Source organism: Odocoileus virginianus, chromosome 4, assembly GCF_023699985.2.
Source record: "Odocoileus virginianus isolate 20LAN1187 ecotype Illinois chromosome 4, Ovbor_1.2, whole genome shotgun sequence".
NCBI lineage: Eukaryota > Metazoa > Chordata > Mammalia > Artiodactyla > Cervidae > Odocoileus > Odocoileus virginianus.
The window spans coordinates 1,911,639-1,939,595 of record NC_069677.1 but is presented as its reverse complement, the minus strand read 5'-3'; the positions used below and the strand labels follow the sequence as shown (position 1 = coordinate 1,939,595).

Here is a 27,957-nt window from a genome sequence, read left to right as displayed (position 1 = left end):
ACACCTGCATCATGGCATTGCTGTAAGGATTGAATAAGAATAGATTTATACATAAAAATTCCTCATATACTCCCTAACAACATTTAAACATCTAACAAATTATTGTTACTATTTTTTTTTGTAAGCTTTTGTCATAGAAGCCCCATCTGTCATTTTAGAATTATTTGATATGGAAATGGTCATACTGAAATGAGACCTCCACAGAAAGTTCCTCACAGCAGTCTGTGGCGGCATGTTATATAACAGCTCTGCTCTCTAAGGGCTTCAGGACAGATCTGCAGAGCCATCAACAATACAGCAGTCTGGAGTGGAAATGATCCACTGTCTCCTCTGCCTCTGACACCATCCAGAACCTTGCCAGCTGGGCTCCCGGAGAAGATTATTTTTTTACAGTGATGATGTAAGAGGCAGAGAGAACAGCTGGATTTCCAGATTCTAGGGGAAATATAAGACCCCAGCAGCCTCTTACCTTTTGACTTAGAAACTGAGTACATTGGATATGGATGCCATTGGAAAAGGATAAATATGAAACCTCATGTAGTCAATTTCCCTGAGTCTTTTTTAGAGCATCACTAGTCCTTAAGCAATAGAACATGACACACCATGCAGTAGTTCTAATTAAAAACCTTTGGGTGTATGCTGTGGCAAGAGGGGAAATAAGAGGGAGAGAGGTAACAATTTGCCCAAAAAGGAAAGGAAAATCATAGCAAGAGGCTGTGGAGCTGATAAGAGGAGTTTGATTAAAGGACAGAAAATTATGTCTCCATTTAATTATAATATGCACAATTTAAATCAAATGTTAGACATATTTAAAATGTACACTTACATAATTACACAATGGATGTGTATGCTTCCAGGTAATTTTTCATTGCAATGTACTAGACATATTGACAAGTGATTTCCTCTATCATTTTAATATAGTTGCCAAGGAAGAAAAGAGAAGGAAGCTCTGTCTGATGACCTGTTGATAATCTATCCAGCCATGTGATGATTTAGTAAGAACTGTGAGGAGCTCTTGAACCCAATTTACTGTTTATGTGGCTCCTGGGGTGTTACTATATAGTGGATCTCTCAGTACATCACATAGCTCCACCATATTGGCCAAGAGAATATGGTAACCAGTACCAAGTTTTCCTCTGGGATTAACAGTGAGTAACATGAGTAACATGCTCATTTGCGGGAGGCAGATGAAGTTTTATAGGACTAGTGGCTAGCGCTTAAGAGCTGAGTGCTTCTGGACACATTAAAAACTACTGAGATCCCCTGGAAAAGTCTGTTTTCCTCACTTAGGAAAACACTGCTATCCCCACAACATGTTTTCTTGGGCTTTACATCATCAGGTGAAAGAAAATGATTCTGTTTGAGTATGAGGATAGAGAGAAGGTTAAACAGTTAATATTTCTTATACCACAAGAGAAGATTAAGGGACAAAAATTAGAACAGTCTTGGGAGCAGTCACTATCCTTTTCTACAAGGAGATCGGAGATATAATGAAAGGAAACCAAGAAAACATTTAAACAAACCTATAGTATAAAAATTGGGCAAAGCTAGGTGGGAGAAGATTTATTGGTGTGGCATAATAGCAGGATTGTCAGTAGCTTATGAGTCTGTAAAAAGATGAATTTAACCGTAGAATTACCACAGCCTGTTCTCACCTAGAACTTCAGCTGAATACACTGCTTTTTCAAAGCATGAGAAATTTCTTCATTCTGCTTTGGCACCGAGTTGATCACTCCAGTGGTATTTGTAATATTGTCACAGATGTTTCTGCTTGTATTATTAGAGAGATTTGCTCCCTTGTTCTTTAAATCCACCCTCATTTTTAAAACACCTAACTATAAAAAGGCATTTATTAGTTTGGTTTATTAAAGTAAGGGAAATAAAATTCTTCATTTTGTGGAACCCAGTGTATCCTTGCAGATTATGCACCCCAACCCATCACTGTCTCTGTCTGGTCACTGCTGATGGTCTGCTGGGCCTACTGGTTCTGAGCAAGCACTGGTAGGTATTTAGAGATTTGTGACTTTTTCTATCAGTTGTCTTTACTCAGCCACTAGCAAGGATGTGGCCTTGAGCAACTCAGTTCCCTTGATCTCCTCATCTGAAAAATGAGGGTTTGGAGTAGATGAGCTTCAAGGTCTTTCCAGTTTAGTCTCAGCTTCCATGACTCTAAGAAAGCATCTTTATACCTTTTAAATTTGGATCAGCAGATCACTGCCGAGCACTAAGCTGTGTGCAAGGCATTGTGCACAGTGGGGTAGCAGAAAGTAAAAATGGTCTCTGCCTTCAAGAAGCTTAAGCAGGAAGAAATATTGCACAAATAAATATTAGAGACCACAGGACATGTAAGGGCTTTCCTGGTGGCCTAGACTATAAAGAATCCAACTGCAATGCCAGAGACCTGTGTTTGACCCCTGGGTCAGGAAGATCCCCTGGAGGAGGAAATGGCAACCCACTTCAGTATTTTTGCCTGGAGAATTCCATGGACAGAGAAACCTGGTGGTCTACAGTCCATGGGGACACAAAGAATCAGACACAACTAAGCAACTAATGCTTTCTTTTCCTTTTTCATATAATGTGCAAAGGGAACGGTGCAAAAAGTTCTTTAGGATTCAAGAAAGGGCACTTTCCTTTGGGAAATGTCTTATAAGTGAGATGGTATTTGGATTGCCCTTAAGGAAGCTCTATGCAGATGTTATGAAAAGGGAGGAAAGATCATGACCCTGATGGGAAGGAATGGAACTTCTGCAATGTAGAATGGACTATAGAAAAAAAAGAGAAGGAAATTAGAATGGGGCTATATTGTAGAAACCTTAAATGCCAAGCTGAGAAGTCTGCATTTAATCCAGCAAAGAACAAAAGAATGATGTATTTAGAATTGTACTTCAGAACAGTAAATGCATTGCTGATATGAAGGATGAACAAGAGGTAAAAAGGATCTGGAGGAAGGGAAGCCAAGTAGGAGGCACTCACAGACGTCCAGGCAACAGGTGATAAAGGGATAAAAAGCGAGTATTGATTCATAGCCTGAGTAAAAACCACAGGACTTGGCAGCTTATTGTGTATGGGAAATGAAAGAAAAGAGGGAATTAAACAAGACTCCTCAATTGTAGGTACAAGTAACTGGAGGGAAATGGTACCAATAGCAGGAAATGGGAAGACTAGAGAAGGCACTCATTTTGAGGGAAAAGCAATGAATTCTGCTTGAAACTTTCTGAGTTAGAAGTGCCTGTGCAGTGTATGATGGAGATGTGAGCTTCTCAAAGTTAGAGGCCCCATCTTATTCATCTTTTCCAGGTGCCTAATAGAGTCTATGTAAACAGTGAATAAATGAACAAACAAGCAAATGAATCAATGAACCAATTACCAGCAGTTATTTAGAATATGTGTCTGGAGCTCTGTAGACAAGTGAGAACTAAAGATAGCCATGTGGGTGTTCTCTATGGAGAAGTGATTGTTGAGGCCATGGAGGGTGGGTGTGTAGGCAAAGCTTGTGAAGAGTAGCCTGAGGTATGTCTGCATTTGGGGAAAGAGAAGAGGCCAAGGAAGGAAGCAAAAGAGAGAACTGAGAACAGAAGCGAAGTCAGGATGGTGCCATATCCTGATGAGAAGGGAGGAGAGCTTCCGGAATAAAGTGGTCATCAGGCCCAGGTGACCAAAGGGCCAAGGCCTGGGGAAAAGACCTCTGGGTATGAGTCTCTGAGACAGATGGGAGTCCATTCTGTAACTCCTGAGGTTGCACTCCTCAGGGTTAGAGGATGCGGCAGGAAACAGACTGCAGTGAAGGTTGGAAAGAAGGCAAGAGGTCAGAAACATGTTCGGGTCAGTGGGCATCTGTAAGACAAGCAAGAATCTTGGAGCGACAAAGAGGGAGAGACTTAGGGGAAATGAGCATTGGAAGAGTCAGCTGTGGCCAGGTGGAGGGGCACCACCCCCGCTTCTCCTCCCTTGGGTTCTGTAACCTCCAGAATCTGATCTGATGCCTGCTGGTCTGAGATGGAGCTGATATAATAATAATAGAAATAAAGGAGTGTTAGAAAGTGTTAGTCGCTCAGTCGTGTCCAACTCTTTGCGACCCCATAGACTGTAGCCCGCCAGGCTCCTCCATTCATGGGATTCTCCAGGCAAGAATACTGGTATGGGTTGCCATTTCCCTCTCCAGGGGATCTTCCAGACCCAGGGACTGAACCCAGGTCTCCTGCATTGCTGTCAGACTCTTTACCATCTGAGCCACCAGGGAAGCCCAGAAATAAAAATAAATAGAAATAAAGTGAGCGATAAATGTGATGCACTTGAATCATCTTGAAACCATCCCCCTCCCCACCCCCAGGTCCGTGGGAAAATTGTCTTCCATGAAACTGGTCCCTGGTGCCAAAAGGTTGGGGACCACTGCTCTGCCCTCACCCTCAGCTCCAACTTAGGACCAATGTCAGCTACAACGTCAGCTCCGTCAGCTCCATCTGTGCTGGTTGGTGCTATTGACGTTCTCACACCACACAGGCAGTTGGGTAGAAATGCTGCAAATGGGGCCTAGACAACACCGTCTCCATCTCCCTCCCCAGACTTGCCAGGTTTCTGGTGCAAAATGCGGAACCAGACTTTCAACCAAGTCCCAGGGCTCTCTCAGAACTAGTGATCTCCATTGCCTCCTCCTCTGACAGCCTTATTTTTGTTTGTCTCTTGTCTGATCCAGATGCAGCCACTCTGTGTTCCCTGCCCCAATGAACAGCTGCACTAGGCCCAAACCTTGGAGTGATTTACCTGAAGAGTGACACCATTTATTTGAAAACTACTGTGAGTACATTATGCCTCCAATGAAAGGCTTTCAGTTCACTTTGTTTAATTTTTTAAAAAGCACTCACAATTGTAAGAGCAGATGAAATTTTAGATGGCTTCATCTCTTGGATGCAGTGAGGTAACCAGACTCAGCCCTGAGGTGCCCACACTGGTTCTCAGCTTCCAGCCGGCCGTGTGAGCCCTGGGCAGCATCGCGCCCACTTCCCAGGTGACTGGGCTGAGCTACATGCACTTTGCAGGGACCGGTGCTGTTCTGCTGGGTCATCTGTGCCTCGGCCTGAAGCCGTGGCAGCTCCAGTCCTCTCTGTTTGCCTCTCATTGCCCTTCTGTGCTGCTCTGTTGAATCTTGCTGCAGCTTGTCATTTCATGCTGCCCTGGTCACATCTGTGAGCCAGCTTTCTGTGCCCACGGCCACCTGTGATGTAGCTGCCTTTCTGTGCCCCCATGCTGTGGTCTCCTTGCTACCCAAGAGGCCAAAGCCCACCCTTGTGTCTGTGGGCTCCTGCAGCCACACTCTAAACCATTGTGCACAGGTCAGCTCTACCCTCAGGATGCAAGGCTCAGGGTATTCAATTGAGTTCCCTTCAAGTCAGACATTTACATAGGAGAAGTAGGACCCTTGCAGTCAAGTTGAAGAAGTAATTTGGGGTAGGAGCTGGACGCCAACAGGAAATACTGGTGAAAGAGTGACATCAAGTTTTGATTAATCACTGCTAGAAGTAACAGATAAGTATATGCCTTCTTTTACTATAAAAGCCAGAACTTTAAATTATTTAGAGGCTATGCATGCAAAATAATTATACATTTTAAAACAAAAACTCATGCTGGTTGTTGTACTTGCTCATTTTCCTGTATGGTGTGAGGCAGGTAATGGGGTGGTGTTTTACAGACATCTCTGTTACTGGAAAATGCTAAACCTAGGAAACTAACATCCCTCCCAGGCTTTTCAGGTAGGATTTTCACATTCATATCCTCTATATCTTTAGCTACTCTGGGCATAAATCAAACCCAAAGAGGAGGAAGTCAGGGTTTTGTATTGTTTTGTTTTGCATTGCTTTCTACCTTTAATGCTGTCAGTCACCTGGATTGGAATTGGTGGTGGTGGATGTGTAGGTGAGAGTTAGGCCTGCCTGGCCAGAATGGAGACAGAAACTGCCAGACTGATCCACAGGACTAATGGGCTGGAGGGACTGGGGACTAAAGACATGACAAAAGGTCAAAAATAGAGTGTCCTCATTCTGTACCCATGTGAGCAGCTTGCTTGTGTAAACACCATCATCCTTAAGTTCAAGCGAAAGAATGCCTTAGAAATCCCCACATCCGGACAGCTTTCCAAGTTTGTTTCCATCACAGAGTACAGTACTGCAAACACAAGGGTACAGCTGGTTTCAAAGTCTCAGCCTGGTTTATCCTTTGGGATGGAAAAGATTCTGGATTCAATCCAGAATCAGGACAGAAATTGGGACCTAAGATTTCCTAAAAATGTCTAGGAAGCCCACAAGGGAGCATCTGTACTGAACACCAGTGCCTAGATTCATGATTTGTGGGACCTTGAGGATGGAAACGTTGGGTTCTAATTCTTTCAGCCTTTGCTTTTCAGAAGCTCAGCTTCCTCATATGTAAAATAGAAATAATAATAAAACTTACAGAGACTTGCTTGGTGCAAAACCTTCATTCAGTAAGGTGAATATGGTATAAACGTTGCTCAGATGCTCAGTTGTGTCTGACTCTTCGTGACCCCATGGGCTGTAGTTCTCCAGGCTCCTCTGTCCATAGAATTCTCCCAGCAAGAATACGGGCAACCCACATTTGCCATTTCCTCCTCCAGGGTATCTTCCTGACCCAGGAATCGAACCCACATCTCTTAAGTCTCCTCCATTGGCAGGCTGATTCTTTACCAACTAGCACCACCTGGGAAACCCGGTATGGTATAAAAATGTGTTCTAATTACAAGTGAATCCCTCTCTATGGGTTTACAATCCCCGGGTGAAGTCTCAAGGCTTGAAGGGTGAGTAGGGAGGAGGTAAATTGTTAGATTTTAAAACCTACCTACTCCCATAACACCTGCACAACCAGGCTTAGCAACCTGCCTGGATTGTTGCAATGATTAAATGAGATAATGTATGTGTGGTGTCTGGCGCGGCAGATGTGAGTATATTTACTCAGTCAACTAAAATTTACTGGGTATTTGCCAAGTGCCAGGCACTGTTCTAGGAACCAAAAGTATGGCAGCAAATAGAACAACCCTGCTCTCACAGTTCACAGGGAGCTCCCTACTCTTATGTTCAGTTTTCTTCCTCCATAAATTGCAAATAGGCAAAATAGGCACTTGAACACTAAGAGAGAATTGCTTTTATTTTATTTGCTGTCTTTCCTTCTGGAAAGTATAATGGGAGAAAAGGTAAAGGATATGGAGAGGGGAGAAATAGTATCCTAATTCATCCCTCCCTCACCTCTGACACACATGCAAAACCATAGAGCATTCCCTGCCCTGATACATGGCCCAGGAGACTGACGTTTCCAGATTATGACACCCAGGCTGCCTTTTTCTCTGGCTACCTTTTAATTTGACCAAAAGGAGTTAAAAGATGCTTGCTCCTTGGAAGAAAAGCTATGACAAATCTAGACAGTATATTAAAAAGCAGAGACATCACTTTGCTGACAAAGGTCTATATAGTCAAAGGTATGGCTTTTCCAGTAGTCATGCACAGATGTGAGAGTTGGACCATGAAGAAGGCTGAGCACCAAAGAATTGATGCTTTTGAACTGTAGTGCTAGAGAAGACTGTTGAGAGTTCCTTGGACAGCAAGGAGTTCAAACCAGTAAATCCTAAAGAAAATCAACCCTGAATATTCATTGGAAGGACTAATGCTGAAGCTGAAGCTCCAGTAATTTGGTGCCTAATGCAAAGAGCTGACTCATAGAAAAGACTCTGATACTGGAAAAGATTGAAGACAGGAGGAGAAGGGGGTAACAGAGGATGAGATGATTGGATGGCATCACTGACTCAATGGACATGAGCTTGAGCAAACTCCAGGAGATGGTGAAGGCATGCTGCAGTCCATGGGGTCACAAAGAGTCAGACACAACTGAACAACAACAACAAAAGGAGGCATTAGCAAGAGACAGGAGAGTAGGGTCAGGGTACTTCTCAGTCAGGCCCCTTCCCAACTCCAGTTCTGACTGGACGTGGGAAGCTCCATACTTTTCCTCACCCCCGCCCCGGTTTAGCAGTTTAAAGCTGAGATTAACAACCTCGCACTATTGCTGGTCCTTGGTGCATCACTTCCCTTGAGGGTCCTTTAACCTCCTCTGTACCTCAGTAGAGAGTCCTTTCATTAAACTCTCTTCAGTTAAAACCTTTCAATGTGCCATCTGTTTCTTGCCAAGATCCTGACTGATACAGTGAGGGAGAAATATACTGAAAAACATTGTAAATCAACCTTGCCAAGAAGGTTAAAAAAATGAAAGAATAAAATATTTTAATCATGAAAACATCTCAAATGGATCTGAGAACATTAGACCAAGCGGTGAAAGGATAAACTGTAAGAAAACATGATAAGCTAGAGTGCCAAAGGTTGGCTTCAATGAATAGACCATAGTGCTCAGGTTTGATGGGCTTCTCTAGGCCAAGTGTAGCTTGCTTGACCCCCAGCTTCAAGAGGAGCTAATGGTGTAGTAGCAGCAATGACAAACACATGAACAGAAAGAAGGTGTCAGGAGGGTGATACCGTAAAAAAAAAAAAAAGTGTTGAAGAGGAGACTGCTTATCCTAGCATTCTTTCTGCCTTTGCTACAATTTTAATCCATTTGCCCCTACCCAAATCTAGATATTTTAAAAGATGACTAAGATAAAAGAATTGCCTCCTTCTAGCTAAAATGAAAACTGCAGAACCAACACTCTATGAAAGAGCTACCCTCCCAGGGCACTGACTGTGTGCCAGCGCTGTGCCCATCACTCAACAGGAATTATTTAATCTTCACATCAACTTCCCAGATGGTGCTAGTGGTAAAGAACTCACCTGCCAATGCAGGAAACACAAGAGATCCAGGTTCAATCCCTGGGTTGGGGAAGATCCCCTGGGGAAGGAAATGGCAACCCACTCCAGTATTCTTGCCTGGAGAATTGCATGGACAGAGGAACCTGGCAGGCTATAGTCCATGGGTCACAAAGAGACATGACTGAAGCAACTTAGCATTGCATAGCATAGCAGCCCTAGAATGTTTATTATTTCCATTTTACAGATGAGGAAACTGAGGCCCAGCAAGGCAGAGGAATCTTCCTCAGGTACACAGCTACTGGATGGTAGAGCTCAGTTCTACTGCCAGCCCCCACTGAGGTGGTTTGTTACCACCTCCCCTTTGCCCTCCTCCCCAAATACTGTACTAAGCCTCTTCCATGTATTATTGGGAAGCAGAATAAGGAAAAGATTACCACACCAAAAAGATGGGGGATAAGCAGGGCAGGGGTCAAAATTGTCATGAAACAGTGACTCAGTATTTATGAAAAAGGGGTTCTAATTCTTTTCCACCCAACCAGGCTGATGAGCGGAAGGCATGTTAATATGTAGGAGAGGGTGGGAGCCCAGTGAAGAGAGAAAATTGGTGAAGAGAACACTCTCCCTCAGCAGCCCCCGGAGACTGATGAGAGCTCACAGAGATAAAATATTTATTTTCCATATGTCGCAGAGAGCATTGCCATCATTGTATGTGTGCAACATGTGCAAAGAAGTGTGAAATCTATACATCAAATGCCAACCGATCTAGTTAATTTCCATGCATTTAACATGCTTATTACCTACCATCTCCTCAATATGTTTTCATGTATATTTCTTGCCACATACAATATGGTCTAGTAAGGAAAGAGCCAACATCACCCACAACCTTACTCACTGCTATGTTTCAGCCCCAAACTTGTTGCCATGGCCAGCACAATGAGAGTTAAATACCAGTAGGTCCTGCTGGCCAGTTCAACCACCCGTCACCTTAAATCGCCTTTCCACTCCTTGAAGCAGCCTTTTTCTCATAACAGAAATGTTTGCTGTGGGGAGATGAAAATGTTTTTGTTCTCTTTGGACAATTGGGAGATAGTCAGCATGTCAGAACTGACCGTTGAAAGGCAGGTGCCTGTGGCCACACTTTTTTTTTTTTTTTTAAAGCAGAGCTCCACCAGTGTGGCGGGAGGAAGTGCACAATGATTGGTCTGTTTCTCTGTGGAAATGTTCAGGGTACACCCAGTTTCGCTTTGCATATATTTACGAAACATCTGCCCTTTTCTTGTTCTTCAGTCCTTCCCCCTCACCAGCCCCCTCTCCCCTTTCTCCCAGTTTCTCTCTTTGTTGTCATTGGCTCGTCTAACTTTTTCATTGGAGCTTTCATTTTCCGGTTGAGGGGCGACTTCATCAGAGTGTATAATTTTAACATTGAGGAGGGAGGGAGAGAGGGAGAGAGAGTGTGGGAAGTGGGAGGTGAGAGAGAGAGGGAGAGAGAGAGAAACAGAAAAGAAAGAAGGAAGCTAAGCGGCCAGAGAGCTTGGCAAACCAACCTTTGGCATGGTGACCAGGAGGAAGGTTCTGGTCTGGTGGGGAGTTTGCCTGACACGCTGCCTGGAGTCAGCTGGTGCGCTGCTGCCCTCTAAAGGCTCCAGGGACTAGTGCACAGCTTCTGAGGCTCGGTGAGACTTGCCCTCGAATATGCCATGTTCATGTAATTCTTTTATACCAAAGAAGGTATTTTCAATTAATTACTACAAGACTTCCTTTTTCCCCCTCAATAAAATATGCGCTGCAATACTAGGGTCAAAATAACAGCACCTGTGCATGTCTAAATGTAGATGGTTGCTATGTTTTAGAGTTTCTTAGCTCTGGAAAAAGGAATCCACTATTAGAGACAGTGAGATGGAAAACGCATTGTTTCTAAGGTCAATGAATGTCTCTCTGTTATGTGCAGTTGGGAAATAGCCCAGTGGTCTAAGAACAAGTAAAGGGATTTTAGGCAAATGAAGGAATGAAGAGCCAGAAGGTTGAGTTTTCAATGTTCTCTATTTGTAGAGATGGTTTCAGTGTCTCTGTGCTATGAATGTTCCCCAGAGGTGATCCTTGAGATGACAGACAGGAGGGTATGATTCAAGATGTCAGGTGGGAGGCAGGATCAAATCTAGAGAAGGAAGCGATGCCATCAATAGAAAGAACAATACAACTTCTGCAAAGTTAAAATGAAAGAGTAATGTTGGTGGGCTGGCCATACACTCACATTTCAAAGACGGTTTCCTCAATTTTCTGAAAGAAACCAAGGAAATTAGTACATCTGAAACTAGCCTAGACCTTATTTATGAACACCAGAAATAAATTTTTTTATGTTAAGTGATGTCTGTCATTAGTGTTTCATCTCGATATTTAAATGACCCATGAGGACAAGCCTAGCTTTAGTGGGCAAAACAGTCCTACTCTTATCAAATGTACTTCTGGATTCCAAGGAAAACAGCCTGTCAAGGTAGATTTCCCTGCTGCATAAAGAGTAGGAAACTTAATTGTGATTCAGACTATAACTATTCTCAAAATATACTTTAATTTCAACTCAATTTCATTCCATCAACAAACCTATATTGAATGACAGCTTTGTCTAAGCTACTCTGCTTCACGGTATACACTAGACAGCAAATCTGGGAGGGGGGCAGAAACCAGGCTTGTTTTATTCCCAAGCCCATGCTGGCACATTGCAGGCACATAGTAAGTATTTGTGGAACGAATACATGAATAAATGAATAGGTGGAGGGGAGGAAGAAGGAACAAATGGGTGAACGCAGGGAATTAAAAAATAACTATGATGTTTTTTACCCTCAGAGAGTTTGCAGTCTCATATACATGGAATTCACCTGGAGTGCCAGCCTGACATGGTCATTCAGATTAGTGAAGGCAAAGCTGTGGCAGTGGAGAAGTCAGGAGGATGGGAGTCAGGAAGTAAACAACAGTCTAAATAAAAAGTGTTAAGGTGATAGCAATGCAAACAGAAAGGAAACATAGGTATGCAAAATATGAAGGATGCACAATTGTCAGGACTTGACAAAATGGCTTCAAGGCAGAAGAAGATGTGTGACCCTGAGGTGTCCAACATGGTGACAAACCTGGTGACAGACAGTGGTGAGAGAAACAGGGACTGTAGAGGAAGCGTTGATTTTCATGAAGAAAAAGCAGTTGGGTTTTGGGAACTCTAATCTTGGGTACTTCCTTACACTGAAAACCAGAAACCAGTTTCTAGAGGCCCACATAGACAATCAAGATTTGGAGGTTCATTCCTTAGTCACCATTCAATAAAGAGTTGGTAAAGGATTGCAGTTTGTTGCTTTTGTATTGGCTTCCTCCATCCTAAAAATATGTCTAAACGCTCTCCCTCTATTTTCATCTTCACCATGCCATCTCTGCCTCCTGCCCTCTGGAAAAGCAGATTTGATTTCACAACCTGTTGGACCAGAAACACAGCATGCTAATTCATAACACCATATTCTGCGAGGGCAGATTTAACTACCCAGTACAACAAATTTCAATACAAAATATTCTGTATAACAAGTCCATTGCCATGCTTAGAGAAACAAGGGAAACATGGGAACAGACCCACTTACAACAAATTCTGTACCACACATAATCTTCTACCAGAAAATATTTTTTAAAAATACTTTTTCTGTTCACTATACTATGATGATAGAAAAAGCTTAGAGCCAAGGAAACTGGCGGGGGTGGATGGGGCGGTGTTCAGAGTATGACAAATAATTTGATTTGACTAGGGCCAAGGGTGCGTGCAGCGTTAAGCTAAGTATGTATTCATTTAAATCAGCTGCATGGTCCAAGGGAGAGGGGCTGACTGATAGTTGAGCTCTGCCTCTTCCTATTCCTGGTCCCAAATCACAGTTACTTTCTACTTCCCTTCACCCTTCTCTTCCCAAACACACAGTCACACTCCTGCACTCCAGGATCATGCACTAAATTATTTTTCTAAAAGGGAATCTTAAACTTCAGATGAGTAAAGAGTTGGAATAGAGGATCTCTATGTGACATCTTCCTTCTTTACCTGCTGGAGTCTAAGCTCTTTTCACTTTTCATTTGCTGCTCTAACAAAGTTTTTCATCACTACCCCTCTCATTAGTACAGCCTGCAAGTTTAGATTGTGATTTGAAATTATGTGTTGATCTAAAACAAAATCTAATAACAGCAAGAAAGTTGACTGCTCCGTAATGTGTTACATGAATAGAAACTGAAAACCAGAAGGAACCTTTAAGGCCTTCTAATCCAAGCCCTTTATTTTACAGATGAGGAAACTGAAGCCCAGAGAGGTGAAGTGAGGTGCCCAAGTGCCACACAGCAAGTTAGAGGCACAGCTAGTACCATAGCTCAAGTCTCCTGACTCCCAGTCCAGTGCTCCTCCCATTACTCCACGGGTCCTGTCTCTAAGCTTCCTGACAAATGCTAGAACGGTAAAGCCTCCACTAGTATTTTTCCAGACCATGTTAAAACTCTTACGGGGGGAAGAAAGGATGCTTTCTTGGATAATGTCAGCCATACGTAGCTCAAGCTGTCTAAAGTTCTGGGACAGGGTCTTTTTATGCAGCCAACAGAGTCCAAATGTGGTGCTGTTTGCTTGGCCCATATGCTTTCATGTGTTCCCAGTTAGGCCATTACTGGAGGGGGAAAAAAAAAAAAAAACAAGAATCAGCTTGTTTTAAAACAAGGGACATACTGGACTCCTTCCCATCCCCCCTCAGGAAAAAAAAAAAAATCAAGTTATCTTTAACAGATTCTAAAAATGCCTTTTCCCAAATATGCAGTCAGTTCCTTCAAAGGGCCCTTTGTTTATTTTCAGGAAGAAACCCAAGACAGCTGAAAACCAGAAGGCATCTGAGGAGAATGAGATTACTCAGCCGGGTGGATCCAGCGCCAAGCCGGGCCTTCCCTGCCTGAACTTTGAAGCTGTTTTGTCTCCAGGCTCAGCCCTCATCCACTCAACACATTCACTGACAAACTCGCACGCTCATACCGGGTCATCTGACTGTGAGTACACCACTTACACCACTGAGGTGATGGTGTCTTCACGGTACTTGGAGCAGGCTTCTCCCCCCGGGTTCGGGCTTTTCTGCATTCAGAGCAAGCTGTTTCCATTTGGTCTTCCAAAGTAGCCAAAAGTAACTTACCACCATTTTGAGTCAGCCAACATCTATATTTTCAAAGCTAGAGTGTGTTTTAAAACCAGGTGACCACTCATTTGGCCTCAAAAGGCGGATTAATTACATGAACCACATTCTCTTTCATAACATTAACTCAAAAACAGAAGCTGTGTTGCTATTTTCTAATTATTCTTTTGTCCCCGTGATCTGAATAATGGTATTTCCACCATGATGAAATTCAGTGACCAAATATGGACCTCAAAAGGAAACTTCCATTTTGAAATTACATAACACAAGTCAGCTTTGCATTAGTTATTGTAGCTTGGCTGAATTTCTCTTTCCAGTTTTTAATTTATTTTGAAGTGGTTAAAGGACAGCATAAATTTACAGAAGAAAAGAGAATGGCTTCCAAGAATTCAGAAGCCACCCAGACTTCACGTAGCCAATAAGAATTCAGGTTAAAAATATTTTTTAATTAAAAAAAACTGCCTATGGGCTAAATTTGGAAATGGGCAGCTTAATGAGATTGTCGCTATTGAAATCACTCCATTGCTGTTTATTTTCACTGTCTTCCCACTAATCTGAGAATCACTTCTTCAAATTCTCTTTTAAGAAAGTTGATAAATCACATTTAGAAGATATTTTCTCTTTCTGAAACATAACTCAGTACTTCAGAGAGAAAGCAACATGTGTGTTGACGATAGAAGGGAGTAGGATAACTTGGAGTCCATTGGGAAAGAATATTCTTTTATTCCAACAGCTATTCAGAACTGATCTCCACAATGGATGTCAGGCAAAAAGTTGGAGTCTTCTTCTTTGGATTAAGCTAAGACCAAGAAAGTTTTCTTTTCAGAAAAGAACTCCATTTATCCTGTCCACAAAGCAAAAATTATTAATTAGGAAATGAGATTTTAAATCTCCTATTGTTATTTTTCTGACAAAGCAAACATAAAACTTTACAGAAAGGGCGAGAGGTGAATGAGGCTGGGACATTCCATTCTGTATGTTCTTCATCATAATGGCCTCTAGATAAGGGACCCCACCTTGTTCTGCTCATGACTGAGCTGAGACCATACTTCAGCTGTTGCAAGAAAACGAAACAAGAAATAACAAGAGCCAAGTGTCTGCAACCCGTGTGCATTGTACCAAGCTGCTGATTCCATAGAGAAACTTGGGGCTCAGAAGTGGGGACTGTGTTCTGTGGACCGTCAAAATAGTAACATTCTTGGCCTTCTTGCCTGGCAGTCTCCAGCCTAATAGTAATTACAGGAAGAAGTGGAAAATAGCATGGCACGGTGCCCATAGACATGTGCGCACTGTCCCTACCTACCAGGAAGGTAGCCTGTTCCTGTGGAGAAGGGCCTGGAGCTCCTGCATGCAGACCTCCAACGTCTGGCTTTCTGCCACAGCTTATGGGAAAGATTACATAGAATGGCCTTAGCCCAGAAATCCCGTTACAGCCAAATGAATGTTTTGCCGAATAGAAAGAAACAGCACTGGACTGTTGATTATACAATACGTAAGCATCCTTTGGCCAGCCTGTGACATTAACATGAAATATGTACAAGGAGCAGCCCCTTGGTGACCCTGAGGAAGCTAGTGGATCTGAGCTCAGTTAGGTCTGAATGCCGTTGGAAGGGGAACAAATAGGGAGGAGAAACCTAATCTCCAGCTGTTCAGAAAGTCATTCTGATTTTGCCATTAAGATGTGTAGGTCTTTTCTGCTCCAACCTGTTGTTTAAATTGATTATACTTTTCTCCAAATATATTTGGATTGTAGTTTGTCCTGATTTGAGCCTACACTTAGAAGAAAATTGTTTTGAGGAAAGATTCACAGAAATCTGTCCATTTGGAGATTGCTTGAGAGAAGACAGGAAAGAGATTTATTTTAAGCTGTTAAAATTTTTGGATGCTCTTCTTGCATTCAAGAGAATTTTTTTTTTTTACTTTCAAATGTCATTCTTACCATAGATTAATTTAAAAGCCTAATTTCTTTAAGGTAAAATATTCAGTTTCTATTTAGAACTAACAGATTTGGGGCATTTAAAAATAGTGCCCTTGACTTGTTAGTATCTTTAACTTCAGAAACATTCCACCAGTATGTGGTATTCTAAGTGTTCACAAGTGCCTGAATTTTTATAGCACCTTTTTATTTGTCATGTGTTTAGCAAAATTATTCTTAGGCATGGCATAATGACCATTTTCTGTCAGTCATTATAATTCTTCCCAATTTACAGATGAGAAAACTAAGAAAATTGACACCCATATAGATGAATGCTTGATAATTAGGGGGAGGAGAAAGGGGGATGTTTGTGGATTTGCTGTCACTGTGAGCAACCTGAATTCTCTGTTCTGAGTCTGGAGATCATATTCCTGGCTCGAAACAGGTTTCTTGAAAATGTGCAACTACTCATATTGGTAATGGGGTTATAGAACACGGTGGATAAGCATCCCGGTGAATGCAAAGTCAGTTCTGCATATGAACTGGTCAGGGTGGGCAACCCATGGCGCTGTTACCTCTAAAGGACACAGCCCATATTTGGGAGAAAAAGGACAAGTGTGACCTCTGAAATTCTCAGATGGCTATTTAACCTCCTGAACCACTTCAAATCCAGCAAAGAGTCCAGTAAAAGTCAAAGCAAGAGGGAATATGGCTGAGAAATGCTTTCCTTGGTGAAATGAGGTTAATATCACTACTGAAACACGTGCTCCTTTCCAGTCCGCCCACTATGATCACCTTCTAGAAATATTCCCCCACCACCCCTTAGCATGTCACCTCCTCACCACTTCTGACAATCTCGTGGTAAACAAATGCAGATGATGGTAATTGGAGCCATTAAAATGAGCTTCGGAATGCAAAGGGCATCGAACCCCTAGGCGCCTGACAGAACAGTTTCCACTGCGTAGGCTGAGGATGGGTGGAGCCAGCCTCTCCATTTAAACCTACTCCTACTCTCCTACCGCAGGAGAGCTGTTGGAGCTCTTCCCAGGAAAACCTTTCTTGACAACTGTCAAGCCTAGCACATCTCAGTCATGTACATGTGACAGACACTTCCATTTTGTCTTCCTCCAGATAAGGCTCCGGTCGAAGGGAGGAGCGATTTCCCCAACCCTCTTTGGCTGCCTCCCTACTTTGGAAGGACCTAGTTTGATGTCTGTTTTGTTGGAAGCTGGCATCTGTGGTTACTTACCTTCTTGTATCTTGCACTGGCCTCATCAAATTGTCTCATTTTTTGTGTCCTTGCCAAGATGCACTTATGCATTAACAGTTTTTATTTATTTTTAATTTAACCTTTACACATTACCAAACTGTTGTGTGGGCGGGTTTAACTTTAGCTCTGTAGGTAGCATGAATCTTAAGGGGCTGAGCATTTTCGAGGGAGGAGCCGGGTGGGCTCTTCCTTTGCTCTCAGGCGTTCCACCTCACTTGGCCTTCCCCATCCCAAACCTTTGCGTCAGTCCCCCCTGACCGAAGATTTTAGTACACTTGGTTCATTATGAACTTTTTAAGCAATTTTTTATGAGAACAAAACAAAGAGGATTTCTTTATGGCAAACTCCATTAATGCCACATTAAGGCTGACATTTTAATTACCCCAAAGTCAGGAAATGCAAAGTTCAGGTTCCCACAGCAACAGAAACTGTCCCCTTGAGTGCCGACATCACAGCGGATTTTTTCATTCCCGGATTACACAACACCGGGCGCGAGGACATTGTTTTTTATCCACGTACGTGGAAAGGAGCACAGCTTTTATCCTTTGTTTTTTTCCGGTAACTACAGTTGAGGATATGGGTCTTGAGCTTCCCTTCCCAAACCATCTATATGTATTATCCTGGAACGGAAGACGATTAGAGCTCTACATGTGCACACGGACAGAATTAAAGTTGCTGTGGGAACATTAACTCTGATTTCCGGACTTCCGTGCCAGTCACATTTAAACCATAATGTTGTAATTTTTGGCATGTAATAAATGTGCATTTCATGTACACAGACAGAAAGAAGCATAAAATGTATTTTAAAGAGCAATTAATTACTAACTTTGTGATTAAAAAACATTTGGTGCATGTTCCTTCCCATTTAGCATCAGCTGCTGGTCTTAGCCAGGCCTAATAGATGACATACTGTGTCTCATCCTGTATCTCAGATGTACTTACTGTATGTTCCTGTTCTTCTAGATAATTAATTCCCTTAGTAAAGCTGTAGGGGGAAAAACAAAATGGAAGGAATATGCAAGCATGTAAATAGAGTAAAGGATATTTTGAAGGAAATGATTCATTTCTGCAAATAAACCTCTTAGTTCCCAATAAAGAGCCAATAATCTGCTAAGTGGGTGTAGACAAAGGTTTCTGGCCACCTTGGAGCATCTGGTCCAGGGCCATCAGACAAACTTGAAAGCAGATTTCCCCTGAATTCCGGGCATGCCCAATGGGGAAGTGATTTTACTCTGTAATAACTGTTCAGGCGTAAGGCTTTTCAGTTTATATTCAAACTGGAAAAGAAAAGTTGTAGGGACTCAGGTAAAATGAAGTTTTTCCAAAGAACCCTTGATTTAGAGAGTAGTTTTTCATTCCTTCAGATTTGAATCTGGTTGACCTATTGGTGTTAGAGAAGGAAGTGTTTCAAAAAGAACTGTTTGAACAAGTTTGTTAGTGAAAAGAACTAGTAACCATGCCCCGGCCACAGTGTTTAAGAACACAAATGCTTGGAGCATTATTTGAAACTGGGGTGGATTTTTACTGAAGGGATGTGTCATCTAAACTCTCAGGTAAAGTAAATTTAAGAGGAACATGCTTATGGAGAAGTTGAACAGAGGTTCTTGCTATTTATTCATTATCTCTCCTGTCATGTATTTATTCCTTTTGTTTAGTTTGATTGTGTGTTGTGTTTAACCTTTAAGAGAAAGAGTTCAGGTTTACAGAGCTTTGACTTGCTTTCACTTGGCCTGTCTGTATGTGTGAATGTATGTCTGGATGAGTGAAAACCACTCATGCAAGTTTGAAGGTCTCTTTGGCAAATTTGACTGCGTGTTCAGAAAGTTTCCAATCAGAAAGCTGATTCAGTGTAAAACATTCCAAAAACTTCCTGAGGCACCTGTTCATATGAAAAGATTGGATTTCTGCTGGAGGTGCTCAGAAGGCAGTGTTTATAACTGAAGATCTCTGTTTGGAGTGCCAAAAAAATGAAAAACATTTTGGCCCCCAAAAAACCTTCATAAATGTTCAAAATGTATCATCAAACAAAAGCTTCATTTGGATTCAAATGCGTGTATCTCAGCAGATGTGTCTAAACTAACTGGAATCCCACAGGAGCAGCTGAACTGGATTTTGGTATGTCTTGATAACTGAAAGAGTTATTCTTAGACTTTGGAAGGACAAAAATGGTCCATCTGTGAAGAACTGTAATAGAGACACGGCAAAAAACAGCATCCTCTGAAAGAGTTTATTTATGGAATTTAGGACAAGTTGGACAATCCTGAAAACATTTTGGGGTCACACTAATTTGCAGAAGAAATAGAGCCAAAATGGGATGAAATAAGTCACTACAGATCATTATTATCTTATGGCTTTCTATTAATTTTCTAATAAGATTCCATATCAGTTAAACAGTAAATAGAGCATCTTTGATGTAACTAAATGCTCTCATTGTCCCCAGAGTGTCTCACATTTCTCTTTATTCTACTTCCTATGAAGAATTATATATTTACCTTTTCATCGCTAACAGTTTAAACTTGTTTTTCCTGCTATTTCATTAACAAAGTAAACCTTTTACTTAATATGTGTGGGTTCATTTATTTAAAGATAGTCTTTCCCTTCTTTCCTTCTCTGAGTTAATTGACACATAATTTCTTTGGAATTATTTTTATTACCTATGATACCCTCTTATTTAGAGGTTTCAGTTCTTAATCCCACACATATATTAGAAGGCCAGTTAATTTTTTTATTTGCTCTAATTTCCTAGAGTTTCCACATAGTATATCTGGGGACACATTTATTTTTTTAAAATCATATATCTTGGAGTTTCATGTCATAATCTATTTTTTATAAAATTGTCCCTCTTTTTAATAAAAATTATCCTTTCCCTACAATGCTAATGTAACTTCTGGAAGTCACTCTTACCTCATTCACTCCTGCCTTCTTCCATTTAGTCACACATTAAATGCTGTCAGACCCCTGTGTCTGCGCCAAGACCTCAGCTAAGGACCAGGGCTGAAGATACAAACATAGTACTGTCCCCAAATTTTAGGAACTCGTGGTGTTCCCACACACTTTCACCAACTTTTAAACCTGTAAAGGGTACAGACAATTACAATATGGAAGTGTCTGACGATGCACAAAAGGCTCCCAGGCTCCTGAAGCAGTGGGAAGGGCTTCTCAAGAAAGGTGCCATTAGACCTGGATCAGGAAGGATTAGGTATATGTAAAGCAGTGGAGAGAGTGAATGGCCTTATAGCCAGAAGGGACAGAAGCAAAACCACAGAGGCACAGAAAGAGCATGGTGTTCTCAGCAAACAGAGAAGTTCAGTTACCAGACTCAAACTTTCTTACAGCTTGCCTCATTTTAATATAAACTCACAGGACAGTCTGTATTTGAGTCACATTGCCTGTCATTAAAAGTCAGCTGGGCTGAACTGCATGTTCCTTTGGAGACATTTGCTTTCCAGATAAATAAGAAAGCAAGACACCACTTATTTTCTAATGGGTAAAAGTGTCTTTCTTTGCATGAGATCAGTAGATGTGGGCAAATATTAGGCAACATCTAGAGATAATTTATTGATGAAATGGTTCAAAATAACTTTCCATATTAAGAGGTTCATTCCAGGAGTCACAAAGTCACCTAGAAGTGCCATGCTGGAACTCAGTCACTGACTCGTAGTCCCTCCAGACTCTAGCAATCAGTCCCTTGGCAAATCTGGTCCTGTGGCCCATTGCTCTGAGTCACACCATGCCTTTCACTCTGCCAGATACTACATGAATGTGCTTGTGATTGTCCATGTGTAATTGTCAAGGCTGACTGCTGATCCTCAGGGTTCCATTCTTCATTTTGCCATCTCTTATCTTGCTGGAGCACATCTTTAATTTTTATCTGCAGCCACTGGTGACAGTTTCATATGTGCTTCCTCTACTCGTGGCAAATTTCATTATATAAAATTAGTGTTCCTTCATATCTGTCAGGGCTTCTCACATTCTGACTTAAAAAATGTAGTACTGTCTTCAGAGACAGATCATGTGATCAACTGAGAGCATGCATGAGGAGTCTAGGAATTCCTTGCTTTAAGGTAATTTCAAGTCAGATCCTTCCACCAATCAAATTCTTACCAGGTACCATAGTAAAACCTCTCATTACCACATGGGCTGAATAAGCACAGCTGCTTTCTTTTTTTTGCTTTTCTTCTACTCCTACATCTTTTGTTCTCTCTAAGGAACGTATTGCAGTTAGAACTTTTTATCAGCATTGAAAAAGAGCAAAGTTAAGCTGGTCTAAACCTATTATTATACATATGAGGAAACTGAGGCCCAAAGACAACAAGGGTCATACCAAAAGGTTCTCAATATAGTGAGTAGAAGAGCCAAAGATATAATCTTAATCTTTGATATAGTTTTTTTTTAATATAAACTGGAGCCCTTTACTCAGAGACTTAGAGTCTCATGGAAAAGTTTAGACATATTCATACCAACCACCCTGCAGGGTGGTTAAAGCTACGTCCCTGTGTACTCGGATGCACCAGAGCATTAATTCAATCAATTCACTGGCTTGGCAACCATGTGTAGAGTACATCTTAGGTGTCTGGCACTACGGTGAGTTCTGCAGGGTCAGAAAGGTGGAGACAAACAGACTCTGCCACCAAGGATTCTTAGTCCATACCCTCAAACCACCATTATCTTAGAAGTTAGAAACTTCACAAAATATATTATAATCCAGTTAATATTAACATCCAGTTTAATTTATCAGGAAAGGTTCCATTTGAGCTCCCTTGAAGGATGGACAGAATTTTATTGTTGGTGAGGCATTAGGAAAAGGTATAAGATGTTTGCATTCTGGGGCAAAGGCAGTCTGTGGTGGGGTTTTAGGTAGGGGTTGCCATGATCTGGACTTTGCTTTGGGAAGATCTAATCTAGCAGCGGGGATGTGGAACATGCTTGTACATGGAAAAAGGTGAGTAGAGAGAAGACAGAATCCAGGAAGCTTTGTCAGTAGTTCAGATTGTTGGTTACCTGAGGGGGCTGGTGAAAGGGGCATAAGGAGGATCTAGACTCAACAGACTTTATGGATGAGGGTGGGCAGCTCCAGGAGCTAACAGAGTTTTAGATAAGAGAAAAGAAATCATCAAAGACAGTTCCAAGAAATCAAAGAGAGAAGATGAAAAAGAAGTAACTAGAGGACAGAATACAAGTCAATTTTATACAATGCTGAGTATGAGATGTCCCTGGTGGCTCAGATGGTGGAGAATCTGCCTGCAATGCAGGAAACCCTTTCTATCCCTCAGTCAGGAAGATTCCCTGTAGAAGGGAATAGCTACCCACTCAGTATTCTTGCTTGGAGAATCCCATGGACAGAGGAATCTGGCGGACTACAGTCTATGGGGTCACACAGAGTCAGACACGAATGAGCGACTAACACTTTCACTTTCACTGAGTATGTGATAACAGGGGTAGACCCAATGGAGACAGCTAACATTGAGCTCTAAATAGACTTCTGGAGTAGAACAGGAGGGATTTGGAATTAGGAATAGCAAATGCTTTGACCAAAAGGGCTGTACCTTAAGTCATGAATGTGAAGTAAATTCGAAAAAGATTCAGTTGAGAGGAAAAAAAAAAAGAAAATAGAACCTTAAGAAATATTTATACATTGGATGATAAGAAAGAGAAAGAAAATGGTGAACCCTCAAAGGAGGGAAAGAAAAGATGGTCTAAGACAGCATATATGCATACATATATGTAAAGGAAATTTGAAAAGCAGGACAATTGAGAGGGACCACCAGGTAGAGGAAGGGTCTGCAGTGTTGGGTGCTCAGACAAGGAGGATGGGTAGCTTCCTGGAGACTGCCAAGAGAAAAGAGTCAGATGTGCCACAAAAACACCAGACAAAAGGGTTCAGGAGCAAACAGAATTGAATAGGAAAGCAACAATTATGAACCAGTTTTTTTAAAAAGCTTAATACTTTAAAAAGAAATAATGAACAGGTAATGCATAAGCAGGGTATGAATATTTTTATGATACAGCAGCCCCAAGCCCATTTATAGACTGAAAAATAAAACCCAGTGTTAAGGGAGACTCTGCAATTAAGTAGGCAAGGTGAGAGAATTAGATCTCTCATTTTACAGGGCAATTCAGATGATAAATATATGTAAAGGAAATTTGAAATCACTACCCAAGCCCAAAGAATCAGTAATTTTATTACATTAATTCTTTTTCTAATTCTTTCTCTTCCCTGTAGCTAATAAGAAATAATGTTTTGCAAAAATTGTTACATCTTCTTTGGATGACTTCACAAATATTCACTAACCCTCAGTAATCTCTGAGCATTAGGTAGAGGACAGGTCTTATATACTTTGAGCCTTTCCATTTTCTAAAAAATTTTAAAACAAGTTATTTCAAATCATAATCCATTTTAAAAATGCCACATTCTGTGACTGTCTTTCATGATAGATCCAATTCAAGTAGTTACTAACAACAAGCCTATGTGTTCTCAATGTACTCTCTCATTGTCACAGACATCGTCAAGTTCCTTATTTGTGGGCCATGTTTAACTTGTTTCCTTAGTCTGCATTGTTTTCTTTGATGGTTAAAGACTTCCCTAAGGCCACAGTCCCCTGGACACAAAGTATCTGCAATTCCTCCTACGTTAGGGTGGTGATCTGGAAACAACTAAATGAAATGTTATTTTGCTCTGATATTAAATTACTGTAAAACTAAGTAAGAAAATTATTCTATCGCTACTAGAAATTATACAAACAGCCACATGGAGGAATTTTGAGTATGAGCTTTTATAATTTCACAGGGAACAATGAATTCATAGTTGACGTCAAAATGGACCTTGAGGAGGTTTTCCTTTCCTCTCCAACTCCAGAAAAGAATTCTCCCTGACTCATTTATCCTCAGTGGTTTTAGCTAGGTTCATGTTATCAGTTTTACACCAAAATCTCACACAGTCTTAGATGAAGGCAGACATAATTTTTAAGAAAGTTTGGTGTGGCACATAGAATACCACAAAAAGAATTTCAAGAAGTGGTGACTAAATTAACTTTGCCATTCAGTTTTCTGCCATAATCATTTCCTTTCCTGTATAATCACTTATTGTCTCTTTGCCTCATACCTCAACTGGTACTTGAATATAAAGGACATAATGAAAGGAAAGTGTATATAAATTTGAGCTACAGGGTGTAATCCCACATCTTATGGAAAATGCACTTGCAAATTCTGAACTTCAACTCTTGAGAACTTAACCCCATGGAAGAGGAAGTCTATCTTTTTTTTTTTCCAGAAAAATATCATAGGTTTTTCCACTTAGGCCTGGGTTTTGGGGTTTTTGTGTTTTTTTTTCCTAATTTGAAGGAAAAAAAAAATCCCTAAGTCTAGCCTATTCCATTTTATTCCTGACTCAGGTTCCAGAGGGGTAATTGAAGCAGCCTCATACACCTGGGCTGACAGGCTGAGCAGCACTCCTCAGCAGCTTTGGTGTCCTCCAGTAGTGACAATGGGCTGAGGCTTTAAGCAGAGGGTAGGGCTTCCCTGATAGCTCAGTTGGTAAAGAATCCGCCTGCAATGCAGGAGACCCCAGGTTCAATTCCTGGGTCGGGAAGATCTGCTGGAGAAGAGATAGGCTACCCACTCCAGTGTTCTTGGGCTTCCCTTGTGGCCTAGCTGGTAAAGAATCCGCCTGCAATGTGGGAGACATCAGTTCGATCCCTGGGTTGGGAAGATCCCCTAGAGAACGGAAAGGCTACCCACCCCACTATACATATCCCCACTGTATAGCCCATGGGGTAGCAAAGAGTTGGACATGACTGAGCTACTTTCACTTTCACTTTAAGCAGAGGGTAACCTTTCTCTCCAGGCTTCCCTGGTGGCTCAGCTGGTAAAGAATCTGGTGCAATGCAGGAGATGCAGGTTGGATCCCTGGATTGGGAAGATCCCCTGGAGGAGGGCATGGCAACCTACTCCAGTATTCTTGCCTGGAGAATCCCATGGACAGAGGAGCCTGGCTGGTTGAGGTCCAGGAGGTCACACAGAGTCGGACATGACTGAAGTGACTTGGCACACACTCAGCATTTCCCTCCAGAGGAGGAATTCCTGACCTGGAGGCCTCGGGTATTTCACCAGCACCATGACTGCACCTGCCTCTCAGGGTCTATGAACTCCCTAAGAAGATAGGCACACAGATGCATGCCAATGTGGACACATCAGTGTGTAACTTTCCGTACACTGGTGTCAGGGAACTAAAAGAAGGCAAGAGGCACTTCCCCAGGATGAACCCCAGTCAGAACCTGTGTCCTCAAACCTGCCCCCTAAAAGGAAACTAAGATTCAAAGGAGAAAGTCTGATGTGGGTTCTCAGGGAGCCTGCAGGCATGCTGACAGACTTCAAAAGCTATTTCCTAAACATGTTGATGATGGACTAAGGGTTTGACCATGTGATGTTCTCACCCCATGGCCTGGCTGGTTTGCCCTTTTACTTGTGAACTTCAGCACATGCATGAAGTTTACTTGCCTTTGCTTAACCTCCCTGTGTTTCCGTGTCCTCGAGTGCATGATGAGAATGACAATAATCTTGCAGCATTAGTATAAGGGTTAGAGGGAGTGCTATATGGAAGCTCCTAGAACAGACCAGACAGACAGTGCTCAGTGAATCTGAGCATTTGCTTATAGTGTAAGGGTTTTAAATTATTAAATAAATATGGACTAAAAGTGATGCAACATAAGTGAAGCCTGTAGCAAGTTTTCCATCCCTCCCTCCTGCTGAGAGTGACTGAGACAGAAGCTGTGGGGTCCGTAGGAGGGTCTACTCTTCACTTCAGGAAAAGGCCATGCCCCTGTCCCTGTCCCTTCTGAGATTCAGGCCTGATTCTTTCCATCATCTTTTTTCCTGCTTTTATTCACCTGTTTTTCTTGTGTTTTTTAAATATTGGAAGAAACTAATATGACTAGGCATCTACTTTGTGTCAAATACATGATATCATTCTTTACGAAACACTCCATTTTACCAATAAGGAAACTGGCTCAGAGAAGTTTAAAAAAAAAGTTTCTGAATCTTTTTTCATGGACTTGGAAAGGTTTAGCCTATTATTTACATTATAATGTAGTATTAAGCTACTATGTTCTTTCTTGTCCTCAGTATGTTCTAATCTGTGAGAGATTTTCACATTATGGAGAGTGGATGTGTGTGTTGTCTGTCCTCAGAGTGCACTGTGGAAGCTGTGGCTGTCCCTACTATGCTTAGGCACCTTTTCACGGTCTGTCTCCCAGCCCTGTTACCCGACGAGGCCAAGCATCAGGTCCTGAGAGTGGGCACACTGCCATGCTGCCACGTGAGACAGAGGAGAGGGCCCCTTCTAAAATGACACACTTACAACTGAAGAAATGCATCTAGTATCTTTTTGAAAGACGGTCTGCCTAATGGCTTCAGAGTATTTTGAAATAAATCAAAATAGAGGTAAAGTTAGAAGTGTAAATGTGTTTTAGTGCCAAGGAGGATTGCTCTTAATCACTCAGCTCACTCACCTTCCTCCATTCTGAAGCAGTTTTCAGCAATTGGGAAAAAGCATAGCCTTAAGAAATTCAGTGAGACCTGTTGGTTCATTGTACCCAGTGAGCCTTTCCTGTCCCGTGGTGCCTACGTAGTTTGAGGTAATGGGTAGAGAAAACTTCAGGCATTTGCTTCTCTCAACTGTGCAGCCCTTTTGCTGAGTATAGAATTCCAGAGACACATGGGTATGGAACTTGAGCTATAAGGCTTTTAGTAATAGTCGCAGATCAAATGCTTAACTAGATTGTATGCAAGTCAGTATAAATCCTAAGTCTGAGTTTTAAAATAATAACATACTGAGTCATGGTTTGTACATCTCATATGCTGTATTCCTTGAATCACATGTTGATGGCTAATCAGCAGAACCCAAGATGCAAATCAAATGATATAATATTTACAGAGAAAATACATGTATAGCTTGCAAAGTAATGATCCTGGATCCTCAGGGTTGCAATTCTACCAAAAAAAAAAAAAAAAAAAAAAAGTTGCAATCTGAACTCTCAACATTGTATCCAAGAAAGGAATGAATATACAATAGAGAGAGTTTCAGGACAAAACTTTCTGGTTAAAGGAGTGTGGACCTTCAAGAGACATGCTTGAGAAAGAATCAGAAGAAATACTAGGTAAGACAAATTAATTATTCCTAGTCCTCAAATAATATTCTAGAAGTTAAATTATTAAATTTTTATTTTGTCTGGGTGGAAGAATTTGTTAGGGCAGAAATTCTATCTTGTTCACTGCTGATTTCTTAGCACCTAACAGAGAAGTGCTTAGTCATCGTAGGAGCTCAGCAAATCTTTATTGAACAAATAAATGAATGAATGAATGTGGTAGGGAGAACTGAGCAAAAGTGAGAGTGTGTTTGTGAGAATTTCTTCCATTTGTAAAAGTAGAGTTACTGATTTTTCACCTAATTGTTTTCTTTCAGCAGACCAACAAAACAAAGTGTATCACAGATACCCACTGGTTTTTATGCTGGGAAAACAGAACCACTTTCTGTTGGATGTAGGCTGCTACATGTTTTGATTCGAGTAGCAATATGGGAGGGTTAAGGTCAACTTTGTAGGATAATCTGGTGCCTGTTTTTGATAGATATCATGAAAATAGATACTTATTTTCAAGATGCTCAAACAGATGATTAGGCAAAAACTCCAGCAAACCTTGAAACAACAAAAAGGAAAGGTTTTCCCACTCCCACTTCCCATTACTGCACCATCCTGCACAGGTTTCAGCAACCCCACACCCTCCTCCTGGTCTCACCCT

General features: G+C 41.6%; 1 protein-coding gene across 25 annotated transcripts in view; it reads left to right on the top strand.

The window, feature by feature from the left end:
- Nucleotides 1–27,957, top strand: part of ZBTB20 (zinc finger and BTB domain containing 20) — a 1,026,540-nt gene that overhangs the window by 782,339 nt on the left and 216,244 nt on the right. For 24 of the 25 annotated variants that reach the window (XM_070465986.1, XM_070465969.1, XM_070465979.1 and 21 more), the window contains 3 exons: nucleotides 4,694–4,794; nucleotides 13,100–13,264; nucleotides 13,651–13,838. In XM_070465986.1, the coding sequence (XP_070322087.1) occupies nucleotides 13,254–13,264; nucleotides 13,651–13,838 (199 nt within the window). In that variant the 5' untranslated portion in view covers nucleotides 4,694–4,794; nucleotides 13,100–13,253. The other variant, XM_070465995.1, reaches the window with a different exon arrangement.